At 40.8% G+C, this 20,473-nt stretch overlaps 2 protein-coding genes across 3 annotated transcripts in view; one reads left to right on the top strand and one right to left on the bottom strand.

The window, feature by feature from the left end:
* Positions 1-11,835, bottom strand: part of LIMS2 (LIM zinc finger domain containing 2) — an 82,126-nt gene extending 70,291 nt beyond the window's left edge. The window contains exon 1 of one of the 2 annotated variants that reach the window (XM_051985687.1): positions 11,720-11,835. Coding sequence is in view for 1 of the 2 variants with exons in the window: in XM_051985686.1 (XP_051841646.1) it covers positions 4,680-4,690 (11 nt within the window). In the remaining variant the exon portion in view is untranslated. Of the gene's footprint in view, positions 1-4,679; positions 4,797-11,719 lie in introns of those variants that run through there. The other variant, XM_051985686.1, reaches the window with a different exon arrangement.
* Positions 11,836-18,480: 6,645 nt separating this feature from the next.
* Positions 18,481-20,409, top strand: SFT2D3 (SFT2 domain containing 3). Its single transcript, XM_051985683.1, has one exon. It carries the CDS (start codon positions 19,382-19,384, stop codon positions 20,108-20,110), a length of 729 nt encoding a protein of 242 aa, XP_051841643.1. The 5' UTR covers positions 18,481-19,381; the 3' UTR covers positions 20,111-20,409.
* Positions 20,410-20,473: the final 64 nt, after the last annotated feature.

Genomic DNA, 20,473 nt, shown 5'->3' with positions numbered 1-20,473 from the left:
AAGGGAGAAAAGAAAGAAGAAAGGGAAGCATAAAGGGAGAAAGAAAAGAAGGAAGGAAGGGAGAATGGGAAAGAAGAGTGATCTGAACCTAAAATTCAGGAGAGATAGAGTTGGATATATAGATTGGTAATTTTTTGCCTAAATATGCAAGTTAACTCTCTGGGAGTTGAGGTCAGTATGGGAAAGAAAATGTAAAGCGAAGATGATGCCCCAGACAAACAGAATCTTAGGAGACACCTATATCTAGTGAGTGCATGGTTATGAGCAAGCAAAATAGACTAAAAGTAGAGATGGACAGCTAGAAAGATAACCAAGAGAAAAAGGAGAGTACTTGCCAAAGGGATGAGAGACTACTCTAGCCAAAGAAGCTGCTCAACAATGTCAAAAGAGACAGAAGTTAAGAACAACGAATACTGACCAAAATAAACTATTGGATCTGTTGATTAAGAAATAGTTGGTAACTTTGAAAAGAACTTTTTCAATAGAGTAAAGTTAGAAATGAGATTAATAGAAGTGGGAGGGAAGTGAAGACAGGAAATGTAAACCCTTTGTAGAGTTTGCTTGTGAAAGAGAAAAGAAATATAGGATGAATACTGGAGAGGATGAAAAGATAAAGTGAAGGTTTTTCAAGAAGGCAAGAGACCTGGGCAAGTTTGTTGGCATCTGGAAAGGCGCCAATGAATGAGGAGAAATTAACCAGAATAAAGAATATAAACTCCTTTGGGGCAGAAACTATTTTTTGTCTTTTTATTCCAATTCAGCATTTACCATAGTGCCATAAACATAGTAAGTGCTTAAATATATGTGTGTTGAATTGCACTGAAATGAAATTGAAGTTGAGAGAGAGAAAATGGTTGAGGGGGGGGCAGGTTCTTGCAGGAAGTGAGAAGGGATGGGAAAAACATGGCTTTTGCAAGAAGAGTCACCTCTTATTTAGAGACTAGAGCAAATGAATTAAAAATGCAAGTTATGAATAGGTGAGAGATCAAGCTTAAGAAAATGACTTCAATTTTCTTGGAGGTTAAAATCTAAAAGAGAGAAGGAAGTTGACAGCTTGAAAAGAAGTTCATCAGAATTGTACATGTTTAACATGTATTGGATTACTTGTGGTCTAGGGGAGGGGGTAAGAAGAAGGGAGGAAAAAAAATTTGGAATACAAGGTTTTGCAAGAGTGAATGTTGAAAACTCTTTGCATATATTTTGAAAATAAAAAGCTATTATTTGTAAAAAGAAAAGAGGTTCATCTCTTCAGTCTGCATATACAAATGTACTTTAAAAATTATTATAAACAGATGTAATTTTGAATGAAAACAAAAATTTTCATCCTACTATCCATTTTATTTGCCTAAGGGATTTTTCTCCCTAACTTCATTGAGTCAGCTAAAGCATCTTGGTCTTCTAGGCATTTTAAAAATTCTTCCTACAGGCTACTATATGTTAGTCATTGTGCTAAGCTCTGGGGATATAAAGAAAGGCAAAAGATAGCCCCTGCTCTAAAGGAGGAAGAACATGCAAAGAATCACGTACAAACAAAATTTACACTGGGCAAATGGAAGATGATCTTAGAGAGAACGCATTAGCTTTAAGGGGATGGGTAAAATGCTTTTTTGAAGATACGATTTTAGCTAGAACTTGAAAGAAACAAAAGAATAGAGGTAAGGAGACATTCCAGGCATGGAGGGAGGGGCAGAGTCAGTGAAAGTACCCAGGGATTTGTAATGTCTTGTGTTTTGATGACAGAGTGAACCTTCAGAATCCATCCAATAGATAGCATCCAATGATAGACAAATAGAAGGTGGGGAGGGGAAATGACTTAGAAGCAGAATTTGAATCCAGTTCCTCTAACTGCAGAGCCAGTGTTCTTTCCAATGCCAAGCTGTCTCCCTGATGAACTAACAGGGAGTAAGTTAGAAAATCATTCTCAGATATACTTGGAAAGCCTCTTTACCCCATTAATGTCATCTAGGAAAGGAAGATGACACCACATTCCCTGTACTACAAAACATTCCCTTCTCCTTGTAAAGTTCCCTTTTTGTTTATGTGAAGGTAGTATCTTACAGTTATTTTTCCAATGATGACAATGATTTTGCACAAATTCATCCATACAAAGTCCCCCGTGTCTAACCAGGCATAAGCATTTGATAGACTAGTGGCTAGGGTGGATAGCATCAAAATGTCAACTAACTTGATGGAGGGTATGATTACTTTAGAGAGAAGAGTGCCACCTACTGAAAAAGCAATATTTACTCAAGTATAACTTCTAATTTCCTTGCTCTTTAACTAATCCAGCTTGATCTAGTTCAAATCCTACCTCATCCACAAAGTTCACTTGAAGATCTCTCCTTTAATTCCTCAGATTCTGGTCCTGTAGTATATCATATTTTGTATACTCATTTATCTACCCAACACAGAAATGTTATCAATCTCAGGGACAGAGGTGGTGGCCTATTCTGTGGATCTAGTCCAGTATATGACTACTAGTCACCGCCCAAAAAACATTTAGTGATGTTAGAATATTGGGATTGTGCTATTGAGAAAAGTGACCAATAAATACTCATACATAACAACTTTTGCTTAATTGCCTTATTTCTTTACCTGAATGGAAAGAGCTTGTTTTTTCCCCTTCATTTTTGGTGCCACAATTAGAACTAATCAAAAACAAGGGCCCCAATTTATTTCTATATTTTTATTTCCAGAAATGATTCAGATTACAAAGGAGATAAAGATGGGGAGGAATTCTAACAATAAAGTTTCAGAGTTCTACAAGGAAAAAGACACCTCTTCATTAGGAATCTCCTCAAAATTCAGGAAGAAGGATGGGGGAAGGGGATGTTGAAGAAAGAGATGAAGGAAGCACCTGGTTCAAAGATTTATCATTTAAGGCTCTTTGTATCTCATAGTACATCCTGATCTTGTTGGGGGCCCTGAACTAAAGCAATGTGATACATTGGATAGAGAGCAGGCCTCCAAGTCAGTGAGTATGGAAGTTCAAGTACTGGCAGTTTCTACTGTGATTCCTACAATTACCAAAGAAGGAAGATAAAATCCAGTTCACAGGGAAGCTATATGTTTATCTATTCCTGTTACTAACCCAGTACCATTTCACAACTCAGCAGAAAGAGAGTGGCCAAGGACATGTTCAGAAGTTAGTTGAGCTCAGATGGCAGACAGTTATAGAACAGAGGCCACCATTGGGAAGATTTCTGGTGAGAGAAGCAAAATTATATTCAAAGAACAGAACTTGTTAAATAATGAGGTTGTAATTCTACCCAAGGTTTTCCTGAAGGTAATAAAACACAAGGACAGGGCTCACTTAATCACTGAAGCATAACTCTCCAGGGCAAATGATGGCCTCAGTCTTTTAACATTTTTGAGCAGAATAAGCTTAAATCTATTACTCTATTTGACGCCTTTCCCTTGAAAGTTATATGTCTGATCATAGATTTTCTCCTCCATTACCCTTGTCTCAGTCCCAACCAAATTAATTCTATGACTCCAGGCCCACTAACTTGCATCTAGAACAAATATCTTCTTCATTGGAATTACTAAGACTCTCACCAGAACTCAAATGGTAAATTAAACGATAATCCTACTCATTCCCCCAAAGTAACAGAACAAATACAACTGGCCTCCCATTTATCTACTCAGTAGCATAGAGACTAAGAGAGAATTTGAGTGTCAGAAAAATTCAGGGAATCCAAGGGCACACTTTGAACCCATATCTCCCTGATTCCACATCCAATATTCAATTCACTTACATCTCTCTCTTCATCTTCCAAATGAGGAAAATGAGATCAAGATTTAAGACTTATCCAAATTCAGTTCCTAAGCAGCAGAGATGGAAATCTCACATAGGTCTTTCAGATACACTGGCTTTTCCTCGATGCCAGGTGCCTCATCTGGTGACAATTAGCAGGGTCTCTTTGGGAGCCAGGCAGCCAAACCCAGAGCAGGGGAGCGGGCTCGCCCCACCCAATTCGCTCAGTGAGCACTAAGTTTTCCCAACCAACGTTAATGATATGCTACATTTTTTTGTGTAATACTTTCCGGAGAACTTTTGGGTATATTGACTCATTTGATTCTCACATTCAGGCATACTTAATTATACTCTTTTACAGAAAAGGAAACTGAGGTTCGGAGAAGCGATGACTTACTCAGAATTATACAGCTAATCAGTGACCCAGGCTGGGACTCAAAACCAGTTCTTCTGACCCCTGCCTAGCCCAGGGCTTCGTCCTACTCCAGATCCCTACTAGGGGTTCAAGAGACAGTTTCTAATTTTCCCTTCCTGGTTCTCAGGAGCCTTGGTTCTGGTGGGTGACAAGAGGACCAAAGGGTCTGGAGGAAGGGAAGGTCACTGTCTGCCCCGGCAGTGGCAGTGGCATCCGAACCTAACTTCAGGGAGACTGGTGTAAGGCAGTGCCCAGAGCTGCTGTTGGCACAGCCGTCAGACAAGCATCAGGGGTTCGCCTCCCTCCCGATGCCCACTTCCCGAGGGTTCCTGAGTGGTGGGGGGCCCATCCTGCTGTAGGAAGTCACTCCTAACCGGCTGATTAGAGATAGGCATTGGATCCCCAAGCTTGAGTCTCCCTTTAGAAGGAGACATCTCCAGCATCCCACCCGGCACTCACCCACAATCTACCCCTGTCCGAACCATCCAACCCCCCGGCAGTCGTTACCTTCCCGTCATTGTAGCTGCTTCCCTGGGCAGGACCCGGCCAACTAAGCTGGGCTGAGCTAAGCTGGGCAGAGCTGAGCCGGGCGGGCTCGGACTCTGAGACAGCTGCAGGGAAAGAAGCCGCCCAAAAAAGGGAAAGAGCAGCTCCGCCCGAGAGGGGAAGCCCGGCCCTGCCCGCCCCCACACGTCGTCTCCCCCCCTTATCCCCTGTAGCAGACCCAGAGGGACCCTTCTGCCCCACCCTCGGAGGCCGTCCCACAAGCAGGGTCTCCTCCCGGGGCTCCCCTTCTCTAACTTTTACACATATTAGTCCCATGCTGGAAACCATCCCCTCCTCCTCACTCTTTTACACAACACACACACACACACACACACACACACACACACACACACACACACACACACACCGGGTTCCTGAGCTGCATTAAACTGGGTCAGCGGCCGTGTTTAAGTCACGTCCTTCTCCCCAGGCAGGGCCTCCCCTCGCCACCTCCCGGATTCCGATCATAGTTTTCCTTTTAAAGGGAATGAAGTAATTCGGGAGACCGACATCCGAAGCGGATCGTATTGCCCAGCCTCCAGTCTTGCCTGGGCCCAAGCTCCGCAGCCGAGTAATTGCAGAGTGAGCCCAAGGAACTCTGAGCCGCACCCTGACTTCTAACTTCGGCCCAGGTCAGCGCCAAAGGGCCAGCGCTTTCCACCAGCGCCACTGATACTCAAGGAGAACGTTTTTTCATCATTTTTCTATTTTTTCTTTGTCCGGCTTTCGGCAGTGCTCTAGTATCTCTATCCTAGAGATAGCACTTAGAAAATTGCATACTTTGTCACAGGTTTGTAGCTCTATGAAATAGAGGGAAACGACTACTGTAAAGAAAGAGATAACTGTAAAGAAGCTCAGGAGACCCAAATTCCAACCCTGCCCACCATAACTACTAGTTGGATGACAGTGGGCAACTTATTTTCTCTCTCTGGTCTCAGCTTCCTTTTCTAAAAAATAGGATTGTAATATGGGTACTACTTACCTTTGTAAAAGCTGCTTTTGTTAACTATTATTTAGATGCCCTTCACACAACTCTTTTCTTTACAAAGATTTGGACTCTATCTGACCCTAACCTTATCAGTACTGGAGTGGTTTGCAGTTTCCTTCTCCAGCTCATTTTACAGACAAGGAAACTGAGACAAATAAGTGAAGTGATTTGCCCGAGATCCACATAGCCAATAAGGGTCTGAATCGAGGTAGGGAGCTCAGGAGGAAATGTCTTCCAGACTCCAAGCTCTATCCACTTACTTACTACCCACCTGCCCCAAACTTCCCTATAGTTACACACATAATTAATCCTCATAATTCCTTTGGAGTAGAGAGTTAAATATGATTACTACCTTGATGGAAAGAGATAGAAGACAAATGATCCCAGAGGAGAATGAGCATTATATATCAACATTTGAACGATCTCTATTATGCTAACATGTGGAAGAAAGCATTTCATAGAAGTTTCCAGCACTTAGGAGCAAATAAAAATGACTATGGTGTGAGGTAAGTATCAAGTCTTAGTGGCCAGAAATCCATGGGAAGTCTCACCTCTGGCCTGTATTAGCTATTGTGACTCAAGGCAAAAAAGTTCAACTTTAGAGGTGGCTTCCTCACTGGGAATATCCCAAAGCATTGAAATTACAGGTCCAGATAGAAAAACAATACAAACAAATTTTTAAAGCATGGGGTAAGGGAAAAAATTAAAGACTAAATTTACCATAATGAATGGTGTTTGTTAATAATGGAAAACAAGATTTGATAGGTAGGAGGGAGCTAGATTTGAGAGGACTTTGAAAGTCAAAGAGAAATTTGAATTTGATGCAGTAGGTATGTAGGAAACCATTGTAACTTCTAAAGCAGGAGACTAATCTGTACACGATAGGATTAACAAAGGTAGAAATTGGATGCAGGGATGAGATGAGGTGGGAATTATGCTGTATTTTGGAAGCAGGAAGTGTGGGTTCAAATCCTATCTCTGCTACTTATTCCCATGTAACCTCTGACATGTCATTTAGCCTCAGCTTCCTCATCCATAAAATAAAGGGGTTCTGATCTTATTAAATTACTCATGAATAGCAATAGTAAGTGAAATATTTTCCTAATAACTAAACTATAAAGAGGGTTGGATCAGAATCCAGGAAACTGGCAAGCATGGAGCTGATGATAACCTGAAAGAACAGCTGTGGACCCAGGATTGAAACACATGCCATATGCTCTTATGTGTGTAAGAGAATGCCTTTCTTGAGGGCTCCTCCCAGCTCTTTAGAAAGGAGCACAGAGTCCCAGAGGAGAGGTAGTATGGGACTCCGGGTATGTACTATTACAGGCAACATCAAGACTTTTTTGATCTGCTGGTTAGTTTTGTTGAAGTAGGTTGTTTTTTTTCCTTTCTTTTTTTAGTTCTCCATAACATTTTCAGAGTGTAATTAAGGGAGAAAAATTGGGAAATGGAGGTTATATGGAAAACAAATTATACAAATGAACAAAAAATTTAAAATAGAAAGGAAAAGAAAACGAACAAGTGGTATCAGTGGAAAGCCCCCTGGATTTATAAAGAGAAGAACTTAGTTTGAGTCCCAGCTCTGAAAATTAAAGTGACTGTGTACAAATAATATCATCTTTCTGCATCTCAGCTTCCTCAGCAATAAAATAAGAAGGCTGAACTGGATGTTTTTAAATGCTTCTGTAAGCCCTAAAATCCTATGTTTCTGAAATGTGGAAAGTTTAGGGGTGTGCTGGAGCCAGCTCCAAGCAATTGGAGAGCTGAATGCTATATTTTCAGTATACACCCAGAATTCAGCAATCTCTACAAATCAGGGCTTGTTTTATTGTTGTATAGATTTAAGAAAGTATTAATAATGTAAATTAAACTTCTTAAAGTGTATACAAACATCCATTCCCCACCCCCCTCCTCATTGTTAAACTTTTAATAGCATGCAGTGTGTAAGCTCAGTGGGAGCTTATTTAGTAGAAATTGTCATCAGGATGGAGATATGGTCACTGTGGGATAATAATAATAACAACACGTTTACATGTTCACATGTTTAGAAACATCCATTATCTCCTTTGAGACTCATAACACACTTGAAGGAATCTCACAGCTAATTTGGTTCAGCCACCTATCTCCAATTCATCAATTCTCTCTGAAACACCCTTAGGTATTTTAAGGGCAGTAAAAAGCTCTGTGATTAAAAACTCAAAAGGCCCTAATTTCAAATCCAGCCTCCAGCCTCTGTGTGCCTTGATTTCCTCATCTGTTATTGTTGTCCAGGCTTTTTCATTGTGTTCAACACTATCTTGGCAAAGATAGTGGAGTGGTTTGTCATTTCCTTCTCCAGCTCCTTTTACAGGACTGAGGCAAACAGGGTTAGAGTTACACAGCTCACTCTGAGGCTGGACTTGAACTCCGGTATTCCTGACTCCAGGCAGGACACTCACTCTATCCACTGCTCCACCTAGATACCTCTTTCCTCAATTGTAAAATGGAGATGATAATAACCCCTATTTTCCAAAGTTGTTTTTGAGGATTAAATGAAATCATATTTGTAAAGCATTTAGCACAATGTCTGATGCATAATAGGTGGTATGTAAATGCTAGTTATTATTATTATTATTATAATATCTAGCCCCTTTATTTTACAGATCAATCAAATATTAAATATTCATCCAGACTGTGCTAGAACATTTCCAGTGACTTGGAACTCTACTAAGGCAGCTAATTTCTCTTTCAGAAACCTTAAGTATCCATGGGTTTTCCCTTACACAAAGAGCTGCTACTCAGGGAGTGTCCCATAACCCCTTTGTAGCCCTGCCCTCATCTTCCAGGAAATACTCAACTGGCCCAAGGCCACAAATGTTTCTGTTTAACCTAACAAGTCTAACATTGAAATCCTTAACTTGCCTTTTCTCCAATGCCTAATTCTCATAGATCAGTGGAGGAGTGAATTATATAGATGTCCTGAAAGAAGTACCCTGTAGGTATGCTTATTGGCACTCCATAGATGACACATGAGGTGAAAGTAGTTATTGATCACTGAGTAGTTTATTGCATCACACTTGGATTGTATAGGAAAGGTCTGGGCACTGTCTAGTAGAGTTATCACTTCTATATATACAGGAATTGAATAAGTTTGTTTTGGTTTTGGCTTTGAAGGTATTAATAGGTAGTCTGAGAGGACAGGCTAGGGAGAGAGTGCTTCAACAAGAAAATTTCTTTGACTCTTGCCAGGGAAAAGAACTCACAAAATGAACACAATAAATAATTCAGGGAAGAAAAGAAAAACTTTGTAAGGATTAGTGAGAATGGAATTAAAGCATTTTTTCTCGAATACTTCCTTCCAAAAGCTGTAATTGCCCAGGAGACAAACAGAAGAAACATGCATTCTCTCAGAAGAATCCCTCATTTAGGGCTAAAAGTCTTAGAAGTCACTAAGTCCAACCTTTAGTTTTATAGATGGATTGATTTATATAGAAGATAAGTTACAGGGCAGGCATAGTGGATAGAGCACCAGCCCTGAAGTCAGAAGGACCTGAGTTCAAATCTGACTTCATACCCTTAACACTTTCTGGCTGTGTGATCCTAGGCAAGTTACTTAACTTCAATTGCTATCTAAGGTAAAGTTTGATTGCAGGTCTTCTTGACCACAAATCCAGAGATGGTTGTTGCTGTTTGTCCTTCTTTCTCGAAGGGGACTATGACATCAGAGAAATGATACCATGACATGCAACTGAATTGGATGTAAGTGAGGGAGGGCTGGGCAAGATCACCTGCCTCACTTTCCCCTCCAGAGTCATCTGGGTCCAGCAACAAGACACAGATCAGGATGACTAGAGATGGCCCTGGATGCAGTGGGAGACCTTGGCTTTTTTAAGCTAAGGTCTTCAATAGGTCTCAGTCTGACTGAGGCTGCACTCATTCGGTGATTAAGGCTAAGTACCACAAATCTAATGCCCTAACTACTAAACCATGCTTCCTCCATGGAGGCCACTTATTGAGCGTCACTGGACTGATAATTAACCATCCTCCAGTGGGATTAAGAGTGATAACGTAAGCTACTCATGGCATCACAAGAACTAGAATGACCTTATCAGTGATCTGATCCAATGTCTTCATTTTAAAAATAAGGAAACTGAGACATAGAGCAGTGATTTGCTCAAAATAAGCAATAGAGATAATATTTGAACCCAGGTTCTCTGACTACAAAGCCCATTGTTTTTTCTACCATTTCATTTCTCTGTAATTGGCAACATTATGCTGTGGGATATCTCTCTTTAACCCATACATACTGCCAAATCCTGCAGCCATTCTGGAATATCTTACTTAATAGTTCTGTCTGTCCCAGAAGAAAAATTCTAAGGTATGGGTTTGGTTGTGTATAGAGGCAGAGCTATAACTAAGGCATAGTGATCAATGTTTTGCCCTAAATTTTTTTGTTTCTACAAATTACTGGTTTATTAGAAAGTTTTCTCTTCCCTCATTACAGCAAATATAAAAATATATACACATAAATGCTAATTTGCCCAATATTCAATGCCAAGAATATTGACAGCACTTACATTTTTCAAAAAACTATTTTTAAAAATCAGTTTAGCACCTAGTACGAAAGAATGATTAATTAGAATAGAAAATGATTATATAGAGTGTATATTCTCTTTTCCTTCCCTTTCTAGTTAACACATACCTAGTATTATAAAGCAATTGACTGGAAGAGGAGCCATTTGGACATAAGTTAGGTCAGTGACTGGCTGTAACATAAAGCAATTGGTTTTTAATTCATTGGCAGAAATTTACATGAAAAGATGCATTGTATAAAGAATATAGGAAACAGTATGAGAAAATTGTAGCATTTAGAAAAATCCTGAGAGAGAGACTCAATCTCTCCCCCTAAAGTAGAACAACCTAACAGTGTCCCCAGTGTTTCAGAGTCTCTGCCAAGGGTGCTAATGTCTGGGTACTTTTCTTGCTGCTTACCTTATACTTTATTTTTAAAATGTTAGTTTTTATTAGACTAAGAAGCCCATTTCTGGTATAGCAATTACCTGTCTATGTTAATGGTGGAAAACTGTTTGGCATTCTAAAAAGTTCCCTGAGGCTAAAAACAATTTCCTGAGGACTCTTCAACTATAGGACTAGAGTCTTTTCCCTACGCAAAATAGTAGTGGTAGCAAGTGATGGACAGGAGCAGATCTTAAAGTTGCTCATGGAAAATAAGTCTTTAATTTTTTCTTTGTTTCCCAATGACTTAGGAACTTTTCACAAAAGTCAAAGGCACTCAAGAACGTCAAATGTTTTCAGCTTTTATTCTCTCTATCTTTCAGTTAAAAGTCCCTTATTCATTGTAAGTGCATGCCATAAACTTGCAAACCCTTATTTCTATCAATAAAGATTCTCAACCCAATCTTTACTGTCTAGGTATCTCACAGATGGTATGGCTCTCTTTCCCTCCCTCCCTCCCTCTCTCTCTCCTTCCTTCCTTCTTTGTCTCTTTCTCTCTCTCTCTCTCTCTCTCTCTCTCTCTCTCTCTCTCTCTCTCTCTCTCTCTCTCTCTCCTCTGTCTCTCTGTGTCTGTCTCTCTCTCAGGATTTTTCTAAATGCTACACTTTTCTCATACTCTTTCCTATATTCTTTATACAATGCATCTTTTCATGTAAATTTCTGCCAATGAATTAAAAACCAACTGCTTTATGTTACAGCCAGTCACTGACCTAACTTATGTCCAAATGGCTCCTCTTCCAGTCAATTGCTTTATATTTTTGGATAAATGATCTAAGTGCCTTGATTTGCAACCTTCTTGATGATGTATCCAAAGATTGTATGGCCTAAATGGAAGAACATTACACTCTACAACTATTCTAATTCCCCTAAGTTAGAAACCAAAACGATGGCCCTCCAAGGATACCATGAAAAAACATAAGAGCAAAAGTGAGATCAGGGCCTGAAGAAACAGGTTTCTTCAAGAAACCCCATATAGTTGGCATAAATTTCATACAAATAGAACTAAATGTCTCACACAGATTCCACGCTGCTTCTCTTCTACAGCTTGGATCTAGGCTGCTCCTGGTGAAGGGACTCCGCCTGCTACTTCCTTCCAGAAACACTGCCAGCAACTCCTGCAAGAGAAATCACAGCTGCTTTCAGGCCCTGCACTTTGGCATGATGGCTGAAGATCAGGATTAAGAAACAGCTGGAGAAATTCCCAGCTACCGAAATTTATAAGGCTAACCAAGCAGTCTTCTCCCTTTTCAGGACTTTCTTGGGGAGCTAAGACTGTTGAGCAAAGTAACGGAACCAAGATACACCCTCTTAGGCAAAAAGAGATGTAGGAAGCAGAGGAAGGAAATTTGACAGCCTCCCCTGGGAACTGCAACGTAGGTGACAGGGGAAATGGTGTTGCTCCAAGAGGAGCTGCCTTGCTATGTTGTGTGTGAGACACTATTCGCCTCAACTTACAAGAGATTGGGGGGTCTAGGAAAAGAAATAACAGAGGAATGGACAGCTGCTACTAGACTGGATTATGATGCCAAATTATTCAAGATGTTGGATTATACTAAGGAAATTTTACATGAGTTTCGGTTTATCCTTAACAATTACACGATGAGTAAGAATGGCATTTATGTCTGCACCCCATATGTTGGCCTGATTCACTTGTCTTGTATGACTATTTTTTCTAAATTGTTCTAGATGGTCTGTCTTTTATCCTCTCAATCTCAAATGAATCATAAATTCATGAAGGGGCTCCCCCAAGACAAAGTATATATTCCATAAAAAATACACAAAGAATATTAACATGGTTAATTATTTATAATAATATGACTCTGTAGAGCCAAATATCCTGATGCAGTGATAAAGAGCTGGTCTCAAAGTCAGGAAGACCTGACTTTGGGACCCTGGGCAAGGTTAAATACTTGATAGGAATGCACCCAATATTGGCATTTCCCCCAGAACTGTGATTATCCTTAGCCCATAGAGCAAATATTCTAATATTTAAGCCAAAAACACAAGCATTGTTTCTCCTCCAAGCTGCTCCTATGAGGGAGTTAAGTAATGTAGTTTATTTTAGGGTTTTCCCTTTCATGGCACTGTGGATTCTTTAATGCTCTTCTGGTCTCTCTGGAGGTTGTACAGACTCATCATGACAACCGTATTTGGCACTGAATTTTCATCAGGATTACTGCAAGCTCCAGTTGTAGCAGCAACTAAATTTCTACTCATATTTATTCTATTCAGTCAATTTTCCCCAGTGTAGGTAAAAAGGATCCATGATGTTCCTATATGGCTAAACTGAATGGTCAAGACTTTAATGTCCATCAAAGCAGAAAAAACTGGTATGGCCCAATCACTATGCTGTACCTTTCACTCTTCCACTATGCTTCTTCAAATCTCCCCTTGGAAAAATATGTTTGACAGGTACATGCATTCTCCTTTTAAAACTGCCCCATTCTTGGCTACCTCTGTTACTTTATTCTTGGATACATATTATATAAGTTATAGCTCTAGGTAAGAAAAAGGGAAAAACAAAAGAGGTTCCAAGTTTGCAAGGTGAAGCAAATGGAAAGAGAATGGGGCTTACAACACAAATAGGAAAGTTGTCAGAAGGCATGAATATAGGGAAAGCTCTGTTTTAAACATCTCTAGATTTCAGATGCTGATGAGACAAACAGGTGAAGATAATCAGCAGGTAGGAATAGGAATTGTAGATATATTCATATATATGAGAATTGTAACTAAGAAGAAATATTAGAACTAGATTTTTTTACTAGCTGCATAGAGATGATAATTGAAGCTAATGGGATTATTAAGGGATAGCAAAAAGAAATAGCAGAAGAGAGGTATGGAACATGGCCTTTAGGAAACATCTAAACAAAGTAGATAGGAAATAGATGATTATACAACAAAGGAAGCTGAGAAGGAGAATCCAGAGAGACCACTGTCACAAAAGCCAAGGAAATATGGAGGAGAAAGGAATGGACAGCTTTTTTTTTTTTAACTCATAAAGGTAAAAAAGGTTGATGATTCTGATCAGAATAATAGATTTAGCAATTAAGAGAGCACTGGCTACCTTGAAGAGAATAGTTTAAGTTAAGGGATGGACTGAGAAGCTAGAATGTAAGGTAATGAGAAATTAATATGAAGAAAGAAAATTTAGAAACAAGAAGTGTAGAAGACATAAGTTCCATAAATTTGGCTGCAAAAGAAAATTAAGATATAAAATAATAGCTTAAAGAAAGGGAAGGGGCAAATGAAGGATTTAATTTTTTTTAAGGAAGGGGAGAAATTGGGTATATTTGTAGGTAGCAGAGAAGGCAATAGATAAGGAGATCTTGAAGATGAAAAACAGAAAGGGAATGATCAAAAGGGAAAGCTCTTGGGAAGATAGGTTATGAGATCAAGGGCAATGGACTATCTCTTAGACTGAAGCAAAAAAGGAAAGCAAGGAGAATGATGAAGAAGTTTCAGGTACTCTTTAGGGAGAAAAAAAAATCTTTTTTTTAATAATAGAGGAGACTAAGTAAGAATATGAGGTAGGGAAGGGAAGAAGCAACTTGATGAAAGTTTCCCATTCATAATACAATAAAATAACTAAGATTGTCATATAGTTGGGAGGGAGGGGTTGGTAATGAATGGGAAGAGTTTATATATCTTTTGTTTAGGTTAAACATATGCAATACTTCTAAACATATTTCTATATTCCTCATGCTGTGCAAGAAAAATCAGATCTATAGGGGAAAAAAATTCATGACAAAGGGGGAAAAAAAGGTGAAAATACTATACTTTGATCCACATTTAGTCTCCATAGTTCTCTCTCTGGATGCTGATAGCTTTCCATCCCATGTCTACTAGAATTGCCTTGAATCACCTCAATGATGAAAAGAACCAAGTCCATCACAGCTGATCATCATATAATCTTGTCCTTGCTATATACAATGTTCTCTTGTTTCCATTAACTTCACTTAGCATCAGTTCACTAAGTCTTTCCAGACTTTTCTGAAATCAGCCTACTCATCTTTTCTTGTAGAACAATAATATTCCATTACATTCATATACCATAACGTATTCAACAATTCCCCACAGATGGGCATCCACTCAATTTCCAGTTCCTCGCCACTACAAAAGGGGCTGTTATATTCTTGCACATGTGGATCCTTTTCCCTTTTCTATGAATTCTTTGGGATACAGACCCAGAAGAGACATTGCTACTATATAGGGAGAGTACATACCACATAGAAAGTATGCACAGTTTTATAGCGATTGTCATGTAGTTTTGAGGGTTCAGTTTAGATTAGAAATATGTTTGCAATGGATTTGGTCAGTACAGTTGTGTGACTTTCTCCAGCAGTGTTCAGGAGCAGAGAAAGCAGATAGTAGAGATAATCTAAGATTTAATTTTGGCAGCAGCAATAGGAAAAGGGAGCAATACCTACATGTATAAATGGCATAAATATTACTTGCCTTCTCAATGAGGGGGAGGGGTGGAGGGAAGTATAGAGGGAATTTGGGGCTCAAAATTTTTAAAAAGAGTATTTAAAAAACAAAGGAAAGGGAACAATGAGTTCAAGGGTAGACATCAATGGAGAGTTGAACTGGTTAAATTATTATTATTAAACCTTCTTATTTTCAAAACATATGCATAGATAATTTTTCAATACTGACCTTTGCAAAATCTTGTATTCCAAATTTCCCCTTCTCCCCACTGCCTCCTCTAGATGTCAAGTAATCCAATATATATTAAATATGTTAAAAATATGTTAAATACAATATATGTATACATATTAATACAATTAACTTGCTGCACAAGAAAAATCAGATCAAAAAGGAAAAAAATGAGAAAGAAAACAAAATGCAAGCAAACAATAATAAAAAGAGTGAAAATGCTATGTGGTGATCCACCCTCAGCTGCCACAGTCCTCTCTCTGGGTATAGATGGCTTTCTTCATCAAAAGATCATTGGAAATGGCTTCAGTCATCTCACTGTTGAAAAGAACAATGTCCATCAGAATTTATTGTCATATAATCTTGTTGCCATGTATGATGATCTCCTGGTTCTGCTCATTTCACTTAGCATTAGTTCATATCTCTCCAGACCTCTCTGAAATCATCTTGCTGGTCATTTCTTACAGAATAATAGCATTCTATAACATTCATATCCCGTAACTCATTCAGCCATTCTCCACCTGATGGTTTCTAGGCACTACAAAGAGACCTGCCACAAACTTTTTTGCACATGTGGGTCCCTTTCCCTCCTTTAAGATCTCTTTGGGATATAAACCCTGTAGAAACACTGCTGGGTCAAAGGGTATTCACAGTTTGATAACTTTTTGAGCATAGTTGGAGCACCTTTTCATATGACTAGAAGTAGTTTCTATTTCTTCATCTGAAATTTGACTTGAACATAGTTCTTTCTCACTATCAGGTCTATTCACTATTGACTGTGTCATATTGTCTATACAAGATGATCTAATGTAGTTAAATTTCCTCCCCTCCCTAGGCATGTTTTCCCCCAGCTGCCTTTCCTTCTTTTTTTCAGACAATCATTTTCTACCTTCCTCTGTAGTGTTTATAAATGACCTTTTACTCCAAAGTAGAGTTGACCTTCACTGTCATACCCCCATCTAATGAATTACAATCTCCAATTAATTCCTCCCTAAAATAATTTCATCAATTATCAATTACCCTTTACTAATTGTACTAAATAGTGTTAAAAGTACTAATACTAAGGTATATGTCCAGAAAAGGTACAAAAATAACTAAAACTAGAGTAATCCCCCAGCGGGAAGCACAATCTCCTCTCTCACCTTGGTTCCTAGAGAAAGTGCACTCAAACTTAAAAAGTAGTTTGCTAGCAAGCATTACAAGTGAGATACTTGCTGGTGACACACTAGAACAGTCTGTCTTGGTTGCCTTGTCCATTTGTGGCTGGACTGAATCAAGCAGGTCCCTTCTTCAGTCTGCCTACCTGTTAGGTTTGCTCCTGCTACCAGCTCCAGTTGCCAAAGGAACCACTGATGGCTTTCAAAACTTCTGGAAGGATATAGACCTAATACATGTTCAGCTAAGGTCCCTAAAGAATGAAACACAGTAGTGACAGTGAGCACAGAGGCAGCATTTGTTAATGGATCCAGAGTGGCTTGGTGAGGAGATAAGACAGCTGATGTTTCTCCATTCAAAAACTTCTGTGGTTTTTACCTTGCTTGAACTTGGGAAGGGATGGTTAGTTTGTTCCAAACTTCTGCATACTCAAGTCCAGCTCTTCAGCCAATTAAAAGGAAAACAAAGAACATCCCCTCCTCCCCCCAGCCAGACTCCAAGAGCAGAGAGGAAAAGTACCCCTTCCTCACCCATTTCCCAAGAAGAAGATATCACCCATTTTCTAAGCACAGAGTCCTCACTGGCCACTCTTCCCCCTCCCCCATTACAGCTAACAAGTAGAATCACAAAACCTCAGAATCTGAGGGAATCTCAAAGTCCTCCTAGTTTAGACCTATCACATACACATCCTCTGTTCTTCATCAGAGGACAATCTAGTTAGAGGAAATTGAAACAACTGTACATAATCGCTGTTTCATGAACAAGATTCCTTTTTCATTTCCCTGTTGTTTCTATGGGAGTGCCCATTTCAGTTGGTGTTAATGTTAAATTAAGTTTTGTTTTTTAAAGAGAAAGACCTCACTCCTTCCTGAGGGAGCTCCTTCCTCTTCTGGATAGGTCCAGTTGTTATTAAGTTTTCCTTTATATCAAATCTAAATCTGTTTCTCTGCAACTTCCACCCATTGTTTCTACTTCTGCTCTCCATAACCAATTAGAACAAATTTGATTCCTTTTCCATGCAAGGGGCTGGGTCACTTAAATGCTTAAAAGATTGCTATTGTCACCTGCTCCCTCCTCCCCGATCCCATCCTCTCTTCTCTCCATGATAAACAAGTCTGGTTCTTTCAAATGATTTTCCTTTAGCATGATTTCAAGGTCTTTAACCATGCTGGTTATTCTCTTCTTGACACTTTACAACTTATAGATGTCTTCCTAAAATGTGATGCTCTGAGATGAAAATAATACTCCAGAAGTATATGGACCAAGACAAAGTGCTGAACAAAGAACCACTTTGCTCATCTTGACATGATGTCTTCTTCAATGCACCTAAGATTGTTATTAATACTGTATCACACTGCTGATTTACATTGACCTTGTCCCCTAAAACATTTAGCTGTTTCAAATAAACTGCTGTCAAGTTACACCTTCCCCAATTTGATGGGAAACTGCTTTTTAAAAAATACAAGTGTTAAACTTTGCACTTATCCTATTTCAATTTCATGTTATTAGATTTGACCTAATGTTCTACCCTGTCAAGATATTTTTAGCTCCTGATTCTACGTCCTAAGTATTAGCCACCCCTTCCCATTTTGCTATCTACAAATCTTTAGAGTATGTTCTCTGTCTTTAGTCACTGTTCAAAATGTTCAACAGCACAGGACCAAATGCAGATAATCCATTCTATAAGAGTGCCTATAATTCAGTGATGGGAAGAGGATTATATTTGAATCAATTAAGAGCCAATTACACTAGATGAGAGAAGAAATGGGCATATGAATTAGGATGCTTTGAACTGGAGAGGAAGAGAGACGGGAGAAATTGCAAAGACAGGACAGGACATGATAACTGATGAAATATTTGAGATGAAAAAGAGGTTAAGTCAAGTCTTAAGTTTCTAGCTTGTGTGTGGGACAGGTCCGGTGCAAGACCCCCTTCCCAATCCAATTAACTAATTTTAATCCCTGCAGGGAGAGGCCCAGACACACACTTGGGATCCATCCCAACTCCCCCATGTGCACCTGGAACCTCACCTGCTTCAGTCCACTCCTCCAGAGAACAAATGACCTCCCAAGGTCCAAAGTTCTGCGAACAGGGATCATGTGACAATACCGAGAAATACTTCCTGCAATCAGTCCCATTCACTTGTGATAACTGGGAAGATGTCACTTAGAACTAGAGAAGGTAATTACAAAGGCCGTTTTGAAAAGAAGTTGATTCAGTTTTTGTACAAGTTGAGTTTTAATACGTCGGTGGGATTATATACCTAGTAATAAGAAATACAAAACTGGAGCCCCGAAGATGTAAGTCATGTTGAAAGTTAGTGGAGAAAGCTCTGGGCCCGGAGAGAGTAAGACCTCATGAAAATAAACATTTCTTCTCTATGTCTAGCTTTTATTATCTCAAATTCAATATATCTAAAATGATATTTACTATATTTTCCTCAAAAAATCACCACTGTGCCAAATTTTCCTATTTCTGCTCATCTTAAAGATCTGTGTGGGTATCACAAGCCCTAATCAAACTATAGGCTTCCAGAGGACAGGACTCCTAAGAGAACTCCTTCAAAAGCATGGTACTTATCTCCTATTAATGCTCCATTTTAAAGGCTTCTCTGGGTGCCTCAAACCCTAATCAAACTCTCAAATCTTGCCTCAATTTTATGTAAACTTTGCGTGACCATATACACATCAGCTCCTCTGGCATCGTTTCAGGGTAGGGCGTGGTCAGACCAAAGATCATAGGGTCTGTGGAAGGGGAGGGAAGTCAGCATTCCGTAGTCGCGTGGTTATCGGCCCCGCCCTTCCTTCCTTGCATGTGCTCGCCCCCTGGCGAAACTCCCTAAGTGGCTTCGCGTGGGCCACTAGGGATGACCCGGATGCACTCCAGGCCACTCCCGCCCACTTTTAACATGGCGGACCTCAACCGACAGCTGCAGGAATACTTGGCCCAGTCGAAAAGTGCCGGCTCGGCGGATAATATTCCCCTGATACCCGCCGAGGGAAAGGAGGCAGCGGAAACCGGGCGGACGTCTTCGGTGGGAGTCTGGCTGGGCCGAGTGAACCCATTCCCAACCCGGGGTGGCCTAGGATGGTCTTGGCTACGGGGCCCGGCACTGCCTCCTGAAAATCCGGAGCCGGGCCCAGGCCCCCCGTGCCTGCCGAGCCTGTCGCGCTGGCAGCGCCTGACGGCGAGCGGTGTGTGCCTGGTGTTGGCGGCGCTCTGCTTCGGGCTGGCCGCGCTTTACGCGCCGATGCTGCTGCTCCGCGCTCGTAAGTTCGCCCTGCTCTGGTCGCTGGGCTCCGTGTTCGCGCTGGCTGCCGCTGCTCTGCTGCGCGGGGGTCCCGCCTGCCTCCGGCTGCTGCGCTGCGAGGAGCGGCCGTCGCGGGGCTCGCTGCTCTACCTGGCGGCGTTGAGCGGCACTCTGTATGCGGCTGTAGTGCTGCGCAGCACGGCACTCACAGCGTTGGGTGCCGCCTCTCAGGTGGGCGCGTTGCTGGCGGCGCTGCTCGGCCTGCTCCCCTGGGGCAGCGGTCCAGCCCTCCGCTACGCGCTCGGGAGCTTGTGCGGCGGCCTGACCCGAACCCTGCCCGTGTGAGCCACCTGGCCAGCTAAGCGCCCCCGGGACGGACTCCAAGACTGCGGCAATACGAGGCCGCGGAGGCCCCTGGAAGTGAGGCCTGGCCTAGAACTGCGGGCCTCGCGATGCTCAGGAGGAACCCCGCATGGGGCGGGGGTCACGGCGTCCAAGATTCAAGAGCCTGGAAGCCAAGGGACCAGTTGTCCCCGTTCTGTAGGACCTTGCTGGTGCCTGTGAGATAGTGGCAGTCAGAAACCACACTTGTCGATGTCGGCACCATTCTGATGTGAATAAATGGCTTGTGAATTAACCACGAATATTTTTCGGTGAATCTTGACCCTACCTGCGGAATAGCTGTTAGGAGTTGTATTATTTGTCATT

The sequence above is a fragment of the Antechinus flavipes genome, chromosome 3 (genome assembly GCF_016432865.1).
Source record: "Antechinus flavipes isolate AdamAnt ecotype Samford, QLD, Australia chromosome 3, AdamAnt_v2, whole genome shotgun sequence".
In the NCBI taxonomy this organism is placed as follows: domain Eukaryota; kingdom Metazoa; phylum Chordata; class Mammalia; order Dasyuromorphia; family Dasyuridae; genus Antechinus; species Antechinus flavipes.
This window is presented reverse-complemented; position numbering and strand designations above follow the sequence as displayed.

What these genes read in the sequence shown, in the direction of transcription:
- SFT2D3 (XM_051985683.1), top strand. Translation starts at nt 19,382, where the DNA reads ATGACCCGGATGCACTCCAGGCCACTCCCGCCCACTTTTAACATGGCG.